Raw genomic sequence first — 18,933 nt, forward strand, 5'->3', positions numbered from 1 at the left:
TTGCTAAACAGTGCCTTGTCCAGAAGGGGACAATCTGTGTCTCTAATTGCTGTCACTGAAGCTGAGATTCATTATGTGACTTTCCCATTAAAATGTGAGCATTAATTTGTATAATGAAATATCACCCACTGCAGTGTTCATTAGCCATGCCCTACTGTATACTGCACATTGTTAGCTACCTAGAAACTGTAGTTAATTTCACTAATGGATATTTCCCTACTTAGTGTTTGGTAGGAAATTTATACTGTAACATTACCTCTTAAACTTTTAAGGAAATTTAAATTCAATCAATTATTTTCAACAAAAGTTTGGGACGTCATTAACACAGGAGAAAAAGCATTCCTGTACAATGTTAAGGATGGGAAATCTGGAGAAATCTACAGAAATGAAAAGTCCTTTTAGTTCTTCTTAGAAATGTAAGAATAAAGGATGTTCAATACCAAAATTGTCTTCTCTTGGAGCACACATACCCATTTTCCTTAATTATTCATGTTGCTCATCCCACTACAAGAGCCTTCAGAGAATGGCAACAGGCAGTCTTTTTTTAGGAAGAAAATGTGAATTGAATTCATTTTAAACTGCACCATTTTTACTGTATTTTATCAGTTAATCTAAGCAGGTTTTGAAATTGGCTAGTCACATTTCCAAGGGAAACTACAGTTAACACTGTAAATATAATACATGTAATACTTGTAAAATGTGTATCACCCATATCATAACATACCTTCAGATAACGGACACAACCTTGCTAAACTGCTTCTTTCTACCCATATCTGTCTTAAGTTTCTTCAGTTTAGCACAATCCAAACCATTTTCAGGGCTATACTTTGCTCATGCACGTTATTCTGTTTTCATCATACAAGGGATTTAACTGTGCCATTGATACAGTAAATATAGCTGAGCACACAAACCCAAACTGGTCCACATCTGCAGCAGTTTCTGAATGCTAATGTGAAGTGCAAGAGGTGCTAGAGCCCCTATGTAGTATGTTGCTTGCCAAACATACTTTTATGCTATTGCAGAACATAGCAAATTTTAATTATTTACATTTAACTGTTTCTATGCTGTCCAAAGTTCCAGGCATATAACATAAAAATAACACATCTAATTGGTTTTGGTGGGAATCGAGAATGCTCAAGAACATACAGAAGATACTCAGCTCCTTGAATGATGGAACCCTACATTGCTGCCTGCAGAGGGGAAAAATGCAAAGTCCAGATGTGCATATTATTGGTCTGAGATATTTTATATAAGAAAGTTTTCCTTCTCTCAGTCTAAGCACCTCTGAGCTGTCTGTGTTATAACCTTCACAGCTCTATTACCATTATTTTATAACCAGGAAGCTGAGTCACAAAGTGGCTAGTCCACCCATTTTACTGTGAGTTACAACCTGAATCCAGTTTTTTCTTTTCCTAGACAGATATCCTAACCACTGGACCCTCATGCCTTTTCAAACGCCATCACAGACACTGTTCTGAAATTATTAAAAGAAGAATGACACTATTCTCTGGCTGGTTGGAAACAGAATACAAAAGATATTCAGTCCTGGAGAATTGTATAAGTATGGGGTCATAACTAAGCAACTAAAATCACCAAAGCATTCAATTGTCTTTCCTAAAATATTCTATTTCATTAATGTGATATACTTTGAATTTTTGCATTCTCTCTCTCTTTTTTGTTTGTTTTTGTTTTTGTTTTCCATAAAATATTTTTGGGTTACTATTATTCTTGCTGGGTTCCGAAAAAAATAGCAGATCTATTTATGAATTTATTTTTCTTCATGCTTTGCAAAAGTCCATATTCACTATAATTTTAGACATAAGGTCAAATTTTTACTTTGATCGGTATAGCTTCAGTGTTTTAACAAAATCTCTTCCCAAATTCACATGGGGCACATACACACCTTCCCTGTTTCTGTCTCTTTTCACACTGAGTTTTTGTGAGTTGAAGTTGGTAGTTTTGAAGAAGCAGGACAACACAGCCCATCTCTATCCCCTAGTCAATATAAACAAGTAATTTAGGAGGGTTATGGGATATTCTTTCTTTCCTTTCTAAGCCATGAGGCTCTAGAAGATTTTGCCCTGAGAGTTCTTCCTCTCTTCTGTCATGGCTGTGCTAAGAAACTAACCCTTCAACTGTTTTGAGAGCAAGAAAGAGGATAAACTCTGATTTTACATAATTATGCCCTTTTCTTTTCATACGGCAACAAGCAGACATCATATCTTATTCTCATCCCCTTAAAGCTGTTCAAGGGTGAATATCATTGCACTAGAAAATAAGAAGAAACCTCTACAGTGTTGGCACTCAAATGAGTTTTTGGTATTTTGTTATTGTTGTTGTTGCTGTTTTGTTTTGAGAAGCTTCTGTGATAGCAAACTACACAGACACTGAGCCCCTGTGTTGAGAAGGTTGCAACCATAAATATCCAAAGGAAAAAAAAAAGCAACCCAAGTCACTAGCTAATTCTTTTAAAACAGAGCATAGCTTCCTCCTCTTGTGAAGGATTGAACAGCTTCTCTAGCTTTTTTTGGGCCAATTGCCACAGAAGCACCTCCTGGCTGGATCAGACTTTGGGTCTTGTGTTGGCATGCGTACCAAACCAACCTACTCATGTGCCTCCAAATACACAGATGTTCAAAGGAACCTGACTTCTGCTGAACTGCTTGAGCTCATCTCTAAAAAACAGGTGCTGTGAGAACAAGAACAGTAATTGAGTTAATGTAGTGGAGAAACACAGTAAAGTGTTTTTTATCAGTCAGTTATATGATCCAGGCATATAATAAAGACAGAGTGTGACATAAAAAGCAGGAAACTGTCCTTGTTAAGTATGAGCTAACCAATATTTATTTAATAACTGGTATCTATTACATCATTTCCATTTACTGCAGAGCAACTTAATTTTTATTTAACAACTCTAGTAATTTGCCAATTTACATTTTTATAATATTTATTACGATTATTTCCAATATGTAAAACCCTTTTCCATTTAAACATACTCTTGTCATTATTTACAAATACTTTGTTCTCAACCTAATGGAAATTGATCTTTATCTATTTTAAAATTATAATGCCTTTTAAATGTATTGCAAATGTTGTTTCAATAATCTATGATTGTTGTTTGTTTTTTGTGTGTATTACTTCATACATGCTTTAGTTGTTCTTGTTTTAATTTTGTTTAGTAACTTTTAATATACAATTTTTATGGAATATTTCCATTTCAATTAATTTACTTTCCATTAGTTCTAAGCCACAAATACCAAATGCATAATCATTGACATCTTTATAACAACAAATAAATGACCACTATATAATCAAGCAAAAGGAGAGATGGGTATACTCAGGTTATATTAAAGAATTTTCCTTCACTTCTCCACTAGCAAAAATGTCAAATTGTTTAAACCTCATAGTTACAGGATTATTTCCCAATAAAATAACTACAATGGTTTGTTTTTACTACATTAGAGAGCAAATACATAGGGTTTGCAGTTTTATTTTTCCTACATCCTTTATATTTCATTTTTCCTACTTTCACTAGTCCAAGATATGGAAAAGAATATTCCTGCCCTAAGCAGCTTGCAATCCAGACATACTACTTTGTGGGCCAGATTTTAAAATTCAGATCAAACCATTGTTGTTAATTCCTATTCCACAGTCCAAAGAAATAAAGAAAAAAAAAAATACAATGAAGAAACTTTCCCATCTCATCACTGATTAATTTTTTTTTCTTTAAGCAAATTTCAGCCTTCATTTTCAAGATTTCAAAATCAGGTCTTACATTCTCAAACCCAATATTAAGCATTACACCTGTGCAAGAACACAGAAGTGTGATTGCCAATTTTGGGAAGGGAGGCAAATACTGCTTATCTGCTACCTCCGTGAAATAAAAAAATATGGTGACATTTTTCATGCAAGAGGTACAAATGAAAAGTATTTCTTCATGCATTTCGTTTTATCTGTCAATTACAAAAATAGCAGTAACATTCTGAAATTCGTTTAAAATATCTTAAAAAGAAAATGAATGACTCCACAACTGCACTGCCCACTGCACCTGTTTACAAAACCAAGTGTCCTAAATCTCCAGCTTTGCACACTCTCCCAGAGCACACTGCAATACCTAAGACTTGGAAGAAAACAATATCAGGTTGACCATGGACAGAATCTCTAGTGACGTCAGCAGGACCTGAGGATGTCAACATTGTATGTCAGATCCTAACTATGGAGATAGTAAGCCTTCCTAAATATATGCTGTGTCTCTGTGTGAACTCTACTGTGCACATATACACTTTTAAGCAAACATGGTATTATAATTTAAATGGAGTGGTTACGTTTTTTTAGTATCTAGAGCAGTGACATACAAAAATAAAGAATCTAGATCAGTAGTAAGTCTCAGTAGGGTAGAAAGACTGGTTTTCATATTAAAATAAAATGTGGTAAGATTTCCCATGCTGCAAAAACATGGTAAGTATTACTATGTCCAAGTATTACATTGGGTTAGTTCTAGCACAAAACAAAACAAAAGCAAACAAACAAACAAACAAACAAACAAAAAAAAAACAGATCCATAAATTCATATGAACAGTGAGAGGTTACAAATGAGCACGTTAAATTGAACAAAAATAGTAACTGAGCAAAACATACAGAATCCCTAAGTAGATGCTACAGAAGGCCTTTGAAGCAGTTAGTATAAGTAAGTGTGAAACCAATAGGCTTATGCCTATTGAAGGACAAGGGTAATTGAAGGAAACAGTGATGAAGTGGGGAAGGAGACAGAAATAACCTCAACTGGGAAAAGATGATTCTAGTAAAGTGGTCTTTATCCAACAACACATTCCTTGTGCTTTTATTTAAGACTGTCATATATCTTTCTCAAAAGACTCTCCAACTAATGAGTCCAAATCTACACTGGGAATTAAGGCTTCTAGCCACATATTATGTTAACCCCCATACACACATCACTTGTGTCGACAGTGCTCCGCTCCTCTTGTTCCTCTCACCTGTATGTATTCTCAAGTGGACCTTTAAGTGATGTGATGTTCTGAAAGTTTTTCCACAATATGGGCAGTCTTTCATGGCAGAACCAAGGCTCCTGTCTCTCAGTAAAGCTGGCTGTTGAATTCCTACAGATCTCCCAGCTTCTTCTCCAATGTCTGCAACACAGAAATGTTCTCACATCACTTCAGCACGTCAGAAGTTGTTCTCACTAAAACTGCTAACAAAACACAAAGTTAAACATGTTAATACTACACCTGCCTATTTCATTCGTTAAATCTGACAGAATGCTGACAATTCATGTATTTTCTTGTTATTCTCTTAAATTATTTCATCTTTCCTATCATCATTTTAAGCAGCATATGGTACCTTTATATTGAACTGAATTATACAAGAAAAGAAACAGCTGTGTCAGCAGCTGGTTTGATTTCTTCTTTTGCTTAGTTCCTATTAATTTTTCCCAAAAAGTTTTGAATTGTTGTTTTGTTGAATCTATTTCATTATAAGTATTGTAAAAATGTGCATGTTTTTAGAGAGAAAAAGGTTGTATCAGCATGTAAAAACGTCCCATAAAAATCGAATTGCAGTGATGAGTCCAACAGAAGTGGCAATGCCTACACACAAAGCTAACCAACTTTCCTCTGCAACACTTCAACGTTAGAGTAATGACACCTGACCTAATATCACGGGATAGCCAATGGAAAAATTGGTCAGATGAGGGGGGATTCCTTTGCTCTCTCACTCACAGCTACTGAGTTTTCTCCTTTGATCTTCAGGGCTGCAGTTACTCTTTGCTTTGTAATACAATGGATGAGAGTCCAGGACATCTTTTCTCTCTCCTGACATAAAGAAACAGTCATTCTCAGCCACCCTGAAGAAGCTGCTATTATTCAAGCAGGCTATGGACAAAATAACTTGCAAAAGACTGATATAAATATTACAAAACATTGAGCATTTTTAAAAAGTCATTACTTAAACCACAAAAGACTCAGCTATCACCTTGTACTTACAGGGTCATGTAACATCACATATAGGTATCAATTCACATTATCACCAAAGAGTATCATGGCACATGTTGAAATTCTGAAATAGATTTACAATACTGGCACACCACAGAGATACAATACACATTGACACATTACCATACCTGTGTGCAAAAGCTGAGCTACGAGGTCTGTATTGAGGTAGGGAGTAAATAGTTAAAACCTGTGTGCAAAGTCTTGACTATTTCAACCATAAACTAGTGACTGAAAATGCTCTGTCTCTACCCATTTGATACATAACTAAAGCTGTCAGGAAACACAGTGCAGTTTACACAGTATTGCCTCTTAAATGGAACTGATGGAACATAAGAAAAAATTAAACATTTTGATCTAATAAGAACTGTTCACAGAAGAGCAGAGACCCAAATACCACATTGCTGGAAAAGGTAAAACTAACAAGAATTTCATTATTTTTTATAAAATGGTTACTCTAAATAATTTCACTTAAAACTGAAAGAAGGGGGTGACCGAAAAAAGAAAAAAGAAAGAAGAGAGAAAGAAGAAAGAAGAGAGAAAGAAAGAGGAAAAAGTATAAATACTTATCTTAGTCACATATGTCATCAAGCTATTATTAATAATCAACAGGCAAAATCTGATTCTTGATAATGACATTCTTTAATACTTTCTGATTGCTCTTACACTGCAGAATTATGGCACACTATTTCGGATACAAGGCTTGTAACTGTCATTTTGAATTATTCACATGTATATAAAGAAATATAATGCAGAGTTTATTTTTCCTTTCAGAATCCAGGAAAGCGTACATAGGTGCTAGTCTGTAATTCCAACTTTCCCAAAGCGTTTAGACTTTGCACTTTTTTTCTCCTCAATAGTTGTATATAATCACATCCTAAACTGCTTCAGGAGAAAAAGAATTCCTGAGTGCAAAAAACCTTTATGAAGTGCAAAATACGGAATGTAGATAATAAATTGTGGGATTTTATTTTCATTTTCAATAAATACTATATGAGCATTATAGATAAGTATATAGATAAAGCTAACAAGCCACTCAGGAGGAATTTACCGAATAAGTCTACTAGTTATGTTTTGCTAAATGTCACTCTAAATGATGGCCTGTTATCCATCTGCCTTTTATCTTTCTATCTAGAATATGTGTGGCCCAATAAGAAAGAATAAATTTGTAAGATAAACAGCTCGCTTTGCAGATTTAAGAGTCTAATTTTCACTTTACACAAAATTGATTTTTTTCAAGGCAGCGAGATGATGGAGTTTACTCTAGCACTAATCCCTCTGAAAAAGCAAACTGAAAACAACAATGAAGCAAAGAATGATGTGGGTGGTCTGAAGAGTTTTCTTTTAGATTTAAGTAGACATACAGTAGATAGCTTCAAAGGCTTAGCCCCAACAGGGGCCTTACCTTGAAGAATTTTTCTTCCCACAGTGAGAGCATTCCTAAGACTTTAAAGCTGGGCTGAGGGCTTTTCTTTTGAATTCCTCAGCCTACAAAGCCCACCGAAGCACTAGAGGCCATCACTACCTGAATGAACAACATCTAAATCCTTTTATTTCCAACAATGAAAAGATATGTTCAAGGATGCCATCTGTCCCCATCAAATGCTACCTCGGCTTCTTACCATGGCCCTGTTTTGGCAAATTGTACCTATTTGTCAAGGCACTTAAGTTTAAAATATGCTTAACTTTAAAACACACTTACATCTCATCGCTGTCAAGTTTTTTATACTGATTTTCTTAAAACAACTTATGGAAAGTGAAGGGGGAAAAAATGTGAAACAGAAAAAGGATAAGTGATTAGCAAGGAAAGAGTCATGAGGCAAACTGGTGATTATAGGTTATGCCAAAAACAATATATGGGAAGAATGAAAAATCTTCCACTTTACCAATAATAATTTCTGCTGCACCTCGGATGTGCCCCTTTCTCCTGCTTTGTTACCCCCTTCCTAAGCACAATCTCAGTTATGTTAATGCGTGCAGAACTGTGGCAATGTTTTACAGAGCAGCAGAACTAAGATTAGCCTCACCAAATCCATCTAATATATGACTTACTTGGGATTTGAGCTATGGTTTTCAGGCTGCTCAATTCTGAGGATAAAGGATCAGGAAGGAAAGAGAACAGTTACTTATCTTGCAGTCATTGTGGTCCATTGAGTTATGCGGTATACATGATGTGCACTCGATGCACATGAGATTAGGCTTCTTTTTTTTACTACCTACTTCCATTACAGGCAGGTCTACGTCCTGAATGTCTTCCTGCCCATCCCTACCTTTCCTGATTCAAGTGCAGGAAATAACAGAACCGGGTATGAAATATTGTGTAGAGTTACAGGCTAGATGCAAAGCTTCCAAGCTTTATATCTGAATTTACTTTCACTGAGCTTTTCTTTCACTTTGCTCAAAGCAAAAGCCACATGTAGAACTTCAAAAAGCAACATTCAGTTCTAAATAAGAAACCTGTCTTTGTGTCAGAGCAAGGAGAAGGCCACATCTGTGAGACCTGCCACACACAGCCAGCAGACACGCAGATACACCTCCTCAGCATGGTGCGCAGCCATGAAGCAGCTTCTAGGGGTGATGTGCTGGGACAACTCTTGTGTACCATGCCTTGGGTGACCATAAAGTCCCAATTTGTTCTGCAGCCACTTGTGTGGCCAGCTGTAAGTGCTCAACTCAAGCTGCGCTCAGTTTGCTGTGGAACCTGTCTCTGGCACAATGGGGTTTCATCGGAGCAGCCTTGAACTGTGCCACAGTGAAAAGGGACGGGGGACAGGCTCATGGCCACAGGCGCACACAGAGGCAGGTAGTTCACACCACCCCTAGCACAGCCATCCACCCACCTGCACACTGTGCCTTGAACAAATAGCAAAAACATCTAGGCTTGGCTGAATGCTCTTCACAGCTTACAGGTGGTGACAATCCCCTGTGAAGGACTCAGATGCAACAGCCAGTGGCTTTGCCTTCAAGAGCTACTGTCCTGTAGCATTCACTTAGTGACAGCCATGGGACGAGTACAAGAAAAGAAACTTCACTTTAACATCCATATCAGAAGGTAGTATTTAGCTACATAGTCAAAGAGCTGATTTGGCCAAAACGTGAACGAGTCTACCACACAGACTGAAATGAAAAATGAGCAAGCTGTAAGATCAGTATTTGCAGGACTAGCTGCAGGACTAGCCCTTCATCAGACAGAAGTCCCCCTCTCTGGAGAGGAAGGACAAAAAGCCAGCACTGGAGAGGAGCTCCACAAGGCTTCAGGCTGTGTCCATATCCCCTGCAGTATAGGAGATTTCCTCAGAGCCAGATAACACCAGGAAGCAGTTTTGAGCCAGGAACATTTTTACAATAGCAGGTTAAAAGAAAATAAGTGAGAAGTACACTGATGAATCCTTTTTTTTACAGCAAGTATCTTACTAGGAATCAGAAATGATCAACTCAAAAATGAGCAACTGTTACAGCTATCAGTGGCCTCAGCCCAAGGACCCCACTGGGGCACAATGCCAACTTCAGTGGTATTTCTAGAAAAGAGAAGACATACATAGGTAGATGACAAGTCTGTGTATTCAGAGTCAGTCATATGAAGAATTTTTTGTTTGTTTGTTTTTTAAATTTCTGTATGTTTTCTGTAAGACTGGCCTACCTTTGTGGGAGGAGTTTATAAACTTGATTAGAAAAGGACTGATTGTTTTGTAAAAAGAGGCATGTTTTCAGTTGGTTAGGTAATAGCACTGACTTTTGTCACACGAGCAGCAAATATTAAAAGGAGCATCTACATATATGTCCCATAAATTTTACAAGAGCATTTATTTGCTGCATGAAAGCACAGGGATTCACAAAGAGGTACTTTCATGTTCAAAGGAGCTAAATTGCAGTCCTCACACAGACTAAATTATCAGTGGAGTCAGTTGGAATTTTTCAACACGAGGATTGCCAAATTAGCCAAAAACAGGCAATCACATGGCAAAGGTAATCAGCTCACAAAATAGGTAATCACACTTACAAATACGTGTTTACTCTTGCACGTTTTTCAGTCATTATTAAAGAATCCTTTGAAAGTGTGGACAGAAGCCTTTAAAGATGCACATAATCCCACGGTTTTGTATATTTCAGAAATTCAGAATATTTGCAGTTCTTTAAAGCTGCCTTCAAAACTTAATGAAACATAGTGCAACATGAAGTGGCAATGACCATGGTTATTAAAAAAAAAAGAAAAAGAAAAAGATGTATAAACCACCCTGATAATCCCACTTGTGTACAATTATTTACTTTAGCAGGAAAAAATATATTCTGAATCGAATGTCAAGAAGAGAGTTAGAAGATATTCGATATTTTAATCCTGTCACTGCTGTAATCTTTATGCAAGTATGCCTAGACTCTGACCACCCTGTTTCCTGGGAAGAAGTAAAGAATACAAAAGTTTCTGGAAAAACATGCTTTACCTTTCTTGCCAATTCCTTAGAGAAAACTTGGATAAGATTGAAAATAGTGGAAAATAGAGTTATAATTAATCTTTTTTTTTTTTCAGCTACCTGAAGTAGCTTCGATAGTATGCTTAGATGTGAGACTAGAATCTGCATCAGTGCTTACAAATCTGAAATTAGAATCCTGTTTGCAGATGTTACTACGCATTTTGCTAGTGAAGTTCATTGCTTAAAATAAAAGCCTAATATTACTGAATATTACAGTTATATTTTAGGCCTCCAGAAAGAGTTACTAATGTCTTAGGTCAGGAACAACTTGCTGTCTCTATTGTTTCATCAAGGATTTAGGTTTTATAATGACCATATATGGGAATCTTAAGCTGTTGAGCATTGATACAGATTGGCAGAGAATTTGTTTAAACAGAGAGCTATTTTAGACGAGAATTGGAAAGGAGGCCTACTAGTGAGAAAACAGCATTCACATTGTTTGTATTATTAGAAATAAAGATTATACCAAAGGTTCCACTGGTAAATAAAGAGATACCACTTCTGCCATCAGACTTCTCAGTCAGCCTTCCGAACTGTGCAAGCAAACAAAATTCACAGACTGCCCTGCCTGTGCTACCAATGCATGCTTTAGCAGATTTAAATTTAAAGTACAAGCTAAATTAAACTGAAGTAAAATGCCCACGTCAATTTACACCAGGAAAGGCTTGCCACATCTAGAAATGAGTACACAGCAGTTATAGCCAGTACCATCAGCTACAAGGGAACTCCCTAGGAGTTATTTCAAGCTCAAGAGAAGAGGAGACAAAATATTTTAAGCAATTTCTTAGTAATTGGCATGCTGGCAACTTTGGACAGCACATACACCTTAAGCTCATACTTTTGACACAGAGGATGACTGGTGGTTTTCACATGCCATGGGTTGCACAACACTACAGCATGTATGCAAATTTTGGTAATATTGCAATGCTTTTTATTGCAATGCTTTTTTGTGTTGTACATATTCTAAGAAATATGCAAGAGTCTGTATATACAACATAAAGAGACACAACAGACACTTGACCAAAATTAAGCTGTTTATCACAAAATGTTTCTTATCCTCTTTTCATTTTAATCGAATTCCCTACAGAGTTTTTGCTTTGAGTTCCTAGTAGTCTTACTTTGCAAATTGTTCTAAATCTTTAAAACCTTTTAAGATAATCAAAGTTAAAACACAGTTTCTGAGTACATCTTTTTAGCTGTCTGTTTTGTTTGAAGAATCCTGTGACCAAAAGACAAAATCAGATACAGTACTTAAAAAAACAAACAACAACAACAACAAAAAACATGTTTAATTACTTGCCATTAACTTACAGTGGATCTGTTTGGACTGAGAATTCATATTATAAACAAAGATTTTTTTGAATAGACTATTTTTTCCAAGAGACCTTTACTCTTTCTTAAAAAAAAAAAAAAAAAAAAAAAAAACTAAAAAGTTAAGTATCTTATAATTTCTTTCATTTAACAGTTGGCAGAAGGAAACTCCCAGATGAACACTAGCCTGTGTCTTTCTCTTTAACCAGCTGAGTGATCCAAGCTTTTAATAAAGCTGTTCCAATTATTGTAAAAGTCATCTAGTACCTTATAGCCACAAATATTGACAGTTTATTGCACAATGCATTCATGACATTTGAAGGTCACATCATACATAAACTTTTATAAAAGTGTCTGGAACAAAGAGATGCATGATTAGAAATTACATCTTACCATTTTAGGATACGATTTTATACTTATTTAAAATGAAATACAATGTACAATTCAAATTGTTAATAGAAAAACAAAATAGTTCATTTGCTGTATTGTTTTATTAATGAGTGATACTTAGTTCATTTGTACAAAATCAACAGAATGTAGTCCATGCCCCAAGAAGATTACAGTTAAATATCACTATCCTGCAAACCATCACATATTCTCTTAGCTCATCATAAGAAGAAAGTAAGCTTGAGACTTTGATCTTTCACCTGTATACCTCTCCAGGCCTACAGAACTCAATGATGCTTCAACACTTAGATTCGAATCAATATCTTAGCATGTTATTGAAATATTCATTCCACTAAAATTGAATCAAAATGAGGCTGAAGAGAGTATAGAAGAAATTTTTGGAATGTAGGCACATGAAGGCATATTGAACATCTTCGGATTGTTTCCAATGCTCATGACTTTTAGGGCTATTGTGAAGTGCATGCCCCAGTGATATAATTAAAAAATGCAATTTATGCAATCAGACCAAAATCCTTCACTGAAGTAAACAAACATCAGGAATACACAGAGATCACCACTAGAGATCACCTGTAAAGTCCAGCTAATAAGAGCTGAGTTTACAGCAAATGACTATGTTGTCCCTACTAATACCATCATTGCTACTTTCTTCCAAAATCCTGTAAATTTTTTTTCCTAAATCCTTTATGTGCAAGACTCGAACCACACAACCCCTTCACTGGCTTTCCAGTTCAGTTACTCCAGTATCATGGCTTTGATATCCTACTTCTTTAATTTGACTGTATAGATCAAAGCTGTTAAGATCCTAAATCACTGAGTTTGCCAGATGAAATTCATGAAATTCTACTAGTTTTTGTATAATCTTTCTACAAAAAAAAAATGAAGGCTTTAAAACAAGATGTACTTCTTCATTTATGGAACAATGGATCTGGTTGCTATCTTGAATGTAACATTAGTTACTCACAGTGATGAGCTTCTGTTTGCTCTTATTTCCTTCAGAAGTGCACATCTGAGCTGCCAGGACACCTTATTGTACTTCTCTGTACAGAACATATTTATTTACAAATAAGGCACTCTTTGGATCACCTGTTGTGGGCTTAAATATGTACCTATGGATCTTTCCTTGGTGCATTGCCAATGTTCCTTCTCATCTATCCTCAGAATTTACACTGGTGCTCACTTGCGCTTCTGACAGTAACGCAAGCTCCCAAACCTTCCATGCAACTGACTTTTCCATGTTTTTCTCCTCTTACTTTTTAAACAGGCTTAGAGTATTCTGAGTTCTTCCCCAATGCTCATGCCAACAACAGTCTGCCTTTCACACGTTAGCCTGTCTGTCTCACTAGTTTTCCTATCCAAACCCCGACTCACACGAGTTAGCTTTGATCCTGGCCTTAGATTTGAAATGGGCACTTGGTTATTGACCAGATAGGACGAGGTCCTTCTACACTTCATACAGATTGTTTACTGCTTTTGGAGAAAATTCCAATAGGGAATGTCAGCAGAGAAGCTATCCAACTGGACCATCTTTTGGATTTGTATGTGTTATTTGTAGGCAGGTGTTCAGGTACCAGATGGCCTTAAAGCCCATACTACTCAGGTTATAGCAGCTTCTGCAGGCTGTCTGCATCATATTCCCATCTCTGAGATTTGCAGAGTGGCTACATGGAGCTTGATAAACACTTTTACCTACCATTGCTCTCCTGATGCCAAGGCTAGATCAGATATCCAGTTTGGGAGAGTTGCCTTACAGTCCCTCTTTAATTAAGTACTCCTGATCTCCCACTCCTGGGATGGATTGCTAATGCTGATTAAGCTCCAGAAGTAAGGATCTGCGGAGGCAATTTCATGAGGGAGAAAATGAAGTTGCTAGCTAATCGACTAAAATAACCATTAACTGGACTTCTGTGAATGAGTATATTGCTGCCTTCTTGCTTCCATACTTACCCTGTTTCTTCCACACTTCAGCATCTCTACATACCTATAAACCAAACAGGAAAGGCGTACTTCATTACAACCTCTATCTTATTCCTACTTACTGCACTTACGGGACAACAGAACCATTTGGTACAGGCCATACTTAGAAGAAAATGCAAGACCGTCAGTAAATTGTAGAGAAGATGGTGAATCTGGATGGAATAGAGCAGTACAGAATTCATTTCCTGTAACTTGTCCAAAGTGCCCCAAAATATAGAGTCTCTGAGACTCTAAAAAGCGGAAATTAACAACCAGCTCCACAGAGTTTTCAAAATTCATTAAATATCTTTTAAAATCTTTTCAGTCATTGGATGGAAATATTTAATAACTACACAGGCCAAGTTTCACCTTGAGTTGCTGAGCTTAGACAATAAAAAATAAATAAATAAAAATTTCAAGTCAGAACTACAGACTTGGCCACATTATAAGTAGGTCTTGGGGCCTTAGGTATTATTGCAGAAGTTTTTTCACCCTATGGGTTAAGAAACACCCTTTTCATAATTATTATCTTATCATAGGTTGGTAAAATAAGAATAGAAGTGCTGGTAGCACATTATCAGCTTTTATAAAAACTTCTAATAAAGAAAAATGTAAATTACTGAAAATGTCATAGGATCAGCTTTCTGTAGACCCCAGTAAGAAAGAAACCAACACTAAAATCAATCTCATAAAAACAACTGTACAGGTTAAAGTAGCTAAATTACTAATCTTCCCTCAAGAAAAAGAAAGAGAAGTAATGTCTGTCATTCCATTAAAAAAATTACTGATTACAGAGGTGCTGACAAAGTCTCTAAAAAGTGGATAAGGTCACAGTGTGTGATAAAACACTTGGACAGATTGTGACAGTACAGACTTTATTTTCTTAAATTTAACTTTTCAATGTTGCCTCCAAACTAAATGACTGTTTTGAGCTAATACAAAATACCTTTGTAAATAATTTTTCTCCCATTTAACTTATTTGGTACATGCCACTTGAGTATAATTTCCAACTTCTTTCTGCATTAAAAAAGTCATATTTGAAGAAATACTTATAAGCAATCCTGAACTGCTGTGACTATTTTACTAGCAACCTCTTTCTAAAAATAAAATATGTTAATTACATGAGTTTTGCTATAATGGAAAAATATTGATTAAATTCATTACTTCTAGTGCTGAGAAGGGATCCTTTAACTGCTTAGTATTTTTTTTTTCCTCATTGGTTTCACAGTGGATTGCAGACATATTGGGACGAAGATGTCTTTAAACATATCATATGAATGGGCTCATTAGTTATTTTATACTAATGATGCATCTCAAAAGGTACAGTAGTAGGTCAACCTGTACCTGTATTTTGTAAAATAGCCTTAGAGTACGCTAACATGAAAATGCTATTTGTAGGCTATAAAAGTAAGAAATAGTGCATATGGAGCTCATATATCAATAATCCAATCTCTATTTTCTACTATGAAAATATACAATTTTCATCTGAACTATCTGGGTACAGAAAGAGGAAAAAATACTGTATTTTGAACACTCCTCTGATTTAGCTGAGCTTGTGGCAATAGCTGGTTTGGGCATAGGCTTCAGTATGCTGGAATGATCTTGAAACTAATTTTGCATGTGTTGGAGTTGGACTGTGGCCATGCATGTCAGTATGCTGGAACAGAGTTATCTAAATCCTGAGCCTTATTTTACATGTGCTGGTGTTGGACTGTGGCCCTGCCATCTTTTAGTTCTCCATCTGTAGATATCAAAGCCAGGGTGTGCCCGACCACTTGCTACTGCTCACTGCTTTCCTTCCACAGGCCTCTTGTGAGCTCCGTGCTCGGCAGCTACAGCCTTGCACCTACCCTCCCACAGCGGTGGGACTGGGAGCTCTTCAAAGCCCTGGCAGGTCTCATGAACCTTCATCTGAAGTCTCTTTTCTGCAATGGCTGGCCTTTCACACCCATTACATTTCTTATATCACTGTAATCCTAGCTAGTTATATACCACATCGGGCATGAGAAATAACTTCTCAGACAGATGGTCCCTCAGATTCAGTGAGTTAATTCCTCTTTCAATACTAGGTAAACAGCCCCTTATTTAGATTTAAGCAATCTATTGAGATCACAGCTCACAGACTTACAGAAGGTCTCAGAGTTTTCCTGACATTACATTTTCCCTGTGACCACTGTGATTTAAGTCCAGACAAAAAGCTAGAAGCTGTTTTCCTCTGGGGAAGGGGATGAGAAAAGAAAATATCAGGTGTTTAGAAGCAACATTCCTTCAAAGATAAACACTGGCTTTACATAAAGTTGGAGTACCAACAAAAAGGCAGTAATGCGAAGTACTGAGAAAAACAAAAGCAGTCGTACAAAGTACTTATCACCCTAAGGTGAACTAGTAACATGGTGGGACGTACAGTCTGACTGTAACGTGGTACAGTTTTTGAATGCCTCCTTCCACTAGTTCACTGTTCTTCCACATTAGTTCACCAGCAAATATATATTTTAGCCCATCAGGACTATTTATAAAATCAGGAAATAGTCCACACTAACATTTCTCTACCTGAAATTAATAACATTTAGTCTATATGAAGCCTACCAAACTGAAGAAACAACTTCACAGTAAGGTCAAAATTGCACATTTGAGTGCAGACCTAGGTCTTTATTTTATTTTATTATTTTATTTTTTCTGTGACTAGTCAGACACAACTTAGTTAATTAGCTGCATCGGAGACAGACTTATTTTAGGAGGAGAAGGGTTGTTCCATTCCTTTTCTTATTAGCAATGTACTTTCTCAAATTCTATTTCTGCAAACTCCAATGCCAAAAGAAATTCAAAAACCAGGTAGTCTGCATGCACAGAAGCACCTTTTGTTTAATAAATAATTCAGCCATGTATTTCTTTTTAATTTAAAAAGGGTCTGACTGAACAGTCAACAGAGTGAACTAAAGTTGGCAAAATACAGTGTTGAAAAATTTAAAAGTGTATTCAAGGCCATATTCATTTGCTTCACTTCTGCACTGGAGAGGCAGACTGCTGAAGTTCTACCTTTTTTCTTTTCTTTTGCCTTTTTTTTTTTTTTTTTAATTATACACATACAACCAGGCAACACTCCTTTGATTTTGAAACCTTCCTTGTCCTAGAATTAGTCTCTCTCTCTCTTTCTGTTAACAGCACAACAGCAACTTCTCCTTTACCTCATGAACATCACCAGAAATTCAGCAAAAATGTTCTCACAAGACCCTCTGCCATGCCTGTAAGGGTCAGGCATAGCTACTGAACATCTTGAGAAACAAAAATACAGGAAAACATTCTGGAAATATTCCAACCATCATGTAGGTGTTAGTTCCATATATTAATAAGTGTATGGTAAGGTACAGGAAACACATCCAGCTGCAAAAACCTGCAGATAATGATAAAATGAAATGAACTGAACACATAACACGGTATTGCAAATGCATACAGATAGTTGCAATCAGTTGAGTCTATTTGGTACTGTCTGATCTTCTTGAAGACAGAAGTACATACAACTATCACAAGTATGAATTCACACACTTGGTTTTATAAGACAAAATTCCTAGTAATAAAGGATAAGAAGGAACAAAATGAAGAGTCAATTTGTCTACCTAGACTTCAGCACCAGAATGTTCAAATGATTTTCTTGAATCTTAGGGCAGTTAGCAGTGAAAAAGTGAGGCTGTGGTGAAATCTCCTTTTTCAGATTCCTGGAGATCTACCCATTCCCCCCCATACAACCCAAAGCAGCAGCAGGTACATGAAGTCTTCTTAACAAAGTCCAATCTTTTAGTCTCCACTCTGCTTAGTGGTTGTACCCTTTACTGCAAATGGCTTTACTGCATTTTGCATCCTTTCTGATCAATGCCTTCTGCATCACTGACCGCTCTTGTAACCATCATGAAATATCCACCAACATGAAATTACCAGTTGGATTTTCATGACATCAAATACTGACATAAAGAAATCCTATCTCAGAAAGGTCAGATCTGCAGGAAAGATCTTTACAGGGAAAGAGAGTAGGGGAAACCTACCCCTTACAAAGTAGCACTGATTTTAAAGAAAAGGACTCCAAAACATCACATCTTTCAGAGCGGACATATTTATTTTCAATACACCTGTTAGAGACAGAGGATTACACATAGGTCATGTTTGCAAGAGACAGGAGTTTCACAAGTACATCTTGAAAAATTCCATAGGATATGGAGGAAGAGCAGCTTTTCACCATTTTTTCACTATCATGAACAGAAGTAAAATTACTTGTATTATATAAGATAAAAACATTAAACAGACTAGATAAACACTCTGGACAGGCAGGAAAATTGATATTTTTAAATGAAACTTTTAACACCTTGGTCTTCTGTGACAAAATTACCCATGAAATATGTGCCCGAAAAAATCCCTGAATCCCTGACAATTTACAAACAAAAGCATCAGGACAACTATAGAAATGTAGACAAAAACTCCTACCCTGCAATTCAGAGGGACTTAAGATTTTAGTTTTGGCCAATTACTAGCTTAAATTAAGACACTGTGTAATAAATACCATCTCAATCAACAGACTAATTTAAACTGTGAGAATGCAGGCTACTGCATTTGTGGAAACACGTTTCCGTGTCTTTTCAGGATGGTACTAGTGGGAGCCGCTTCAATAGCCTGGCAAGCCCATGCAGAATTTGGTACGTAACAAACTGGTTTGCAACTGATTACATTTGAAAGCTGTCTACCCTGGAACTGACCAATGTAACAAAGTAATGTATGGGGTTGAGGAAAGGTGAGTGGCA

The 18,933-nt window shown here is 36.4% G+C and overlaps 1 protein-coding gene across 3 annotated transcripts in view; it reads right to left on the reverse strand.

Annotated features, from left to right (window-relative positions):
- The window catches only part of ZNF536 (zinc finger protein 536), a 350,265-nt gene that overhangs the window by 133,372 nt on the left and 197,960 nt on the right, over positions 1–18,933 (reverse strand). For all 3 annotated transcript variants that reach the window (XM_082769971.1, XM_082769969.1, XM_082769970.1), the window contains one exon: positions 4,995–5,147. In XM_082769971.1, coding sequence (XP_082626097.1) covers positions 4,995–5,147 — 153 coding nt within the window. The remainder of the gene's footprint in view (positions 1–4,994; positions 5,148–18,933) is intronic.

Source organism: Aythya marila, assembly GCF_965140915.1.
Source record: "Aythya marila genome assembly, chromosome: 12".
In the NCBI taxonomy this organism is placed as follows: Eukaryota; Metazoa; Chordata; class Aves; order Anseriformes; family Anatidae; genus Aythya; species Aythya marila.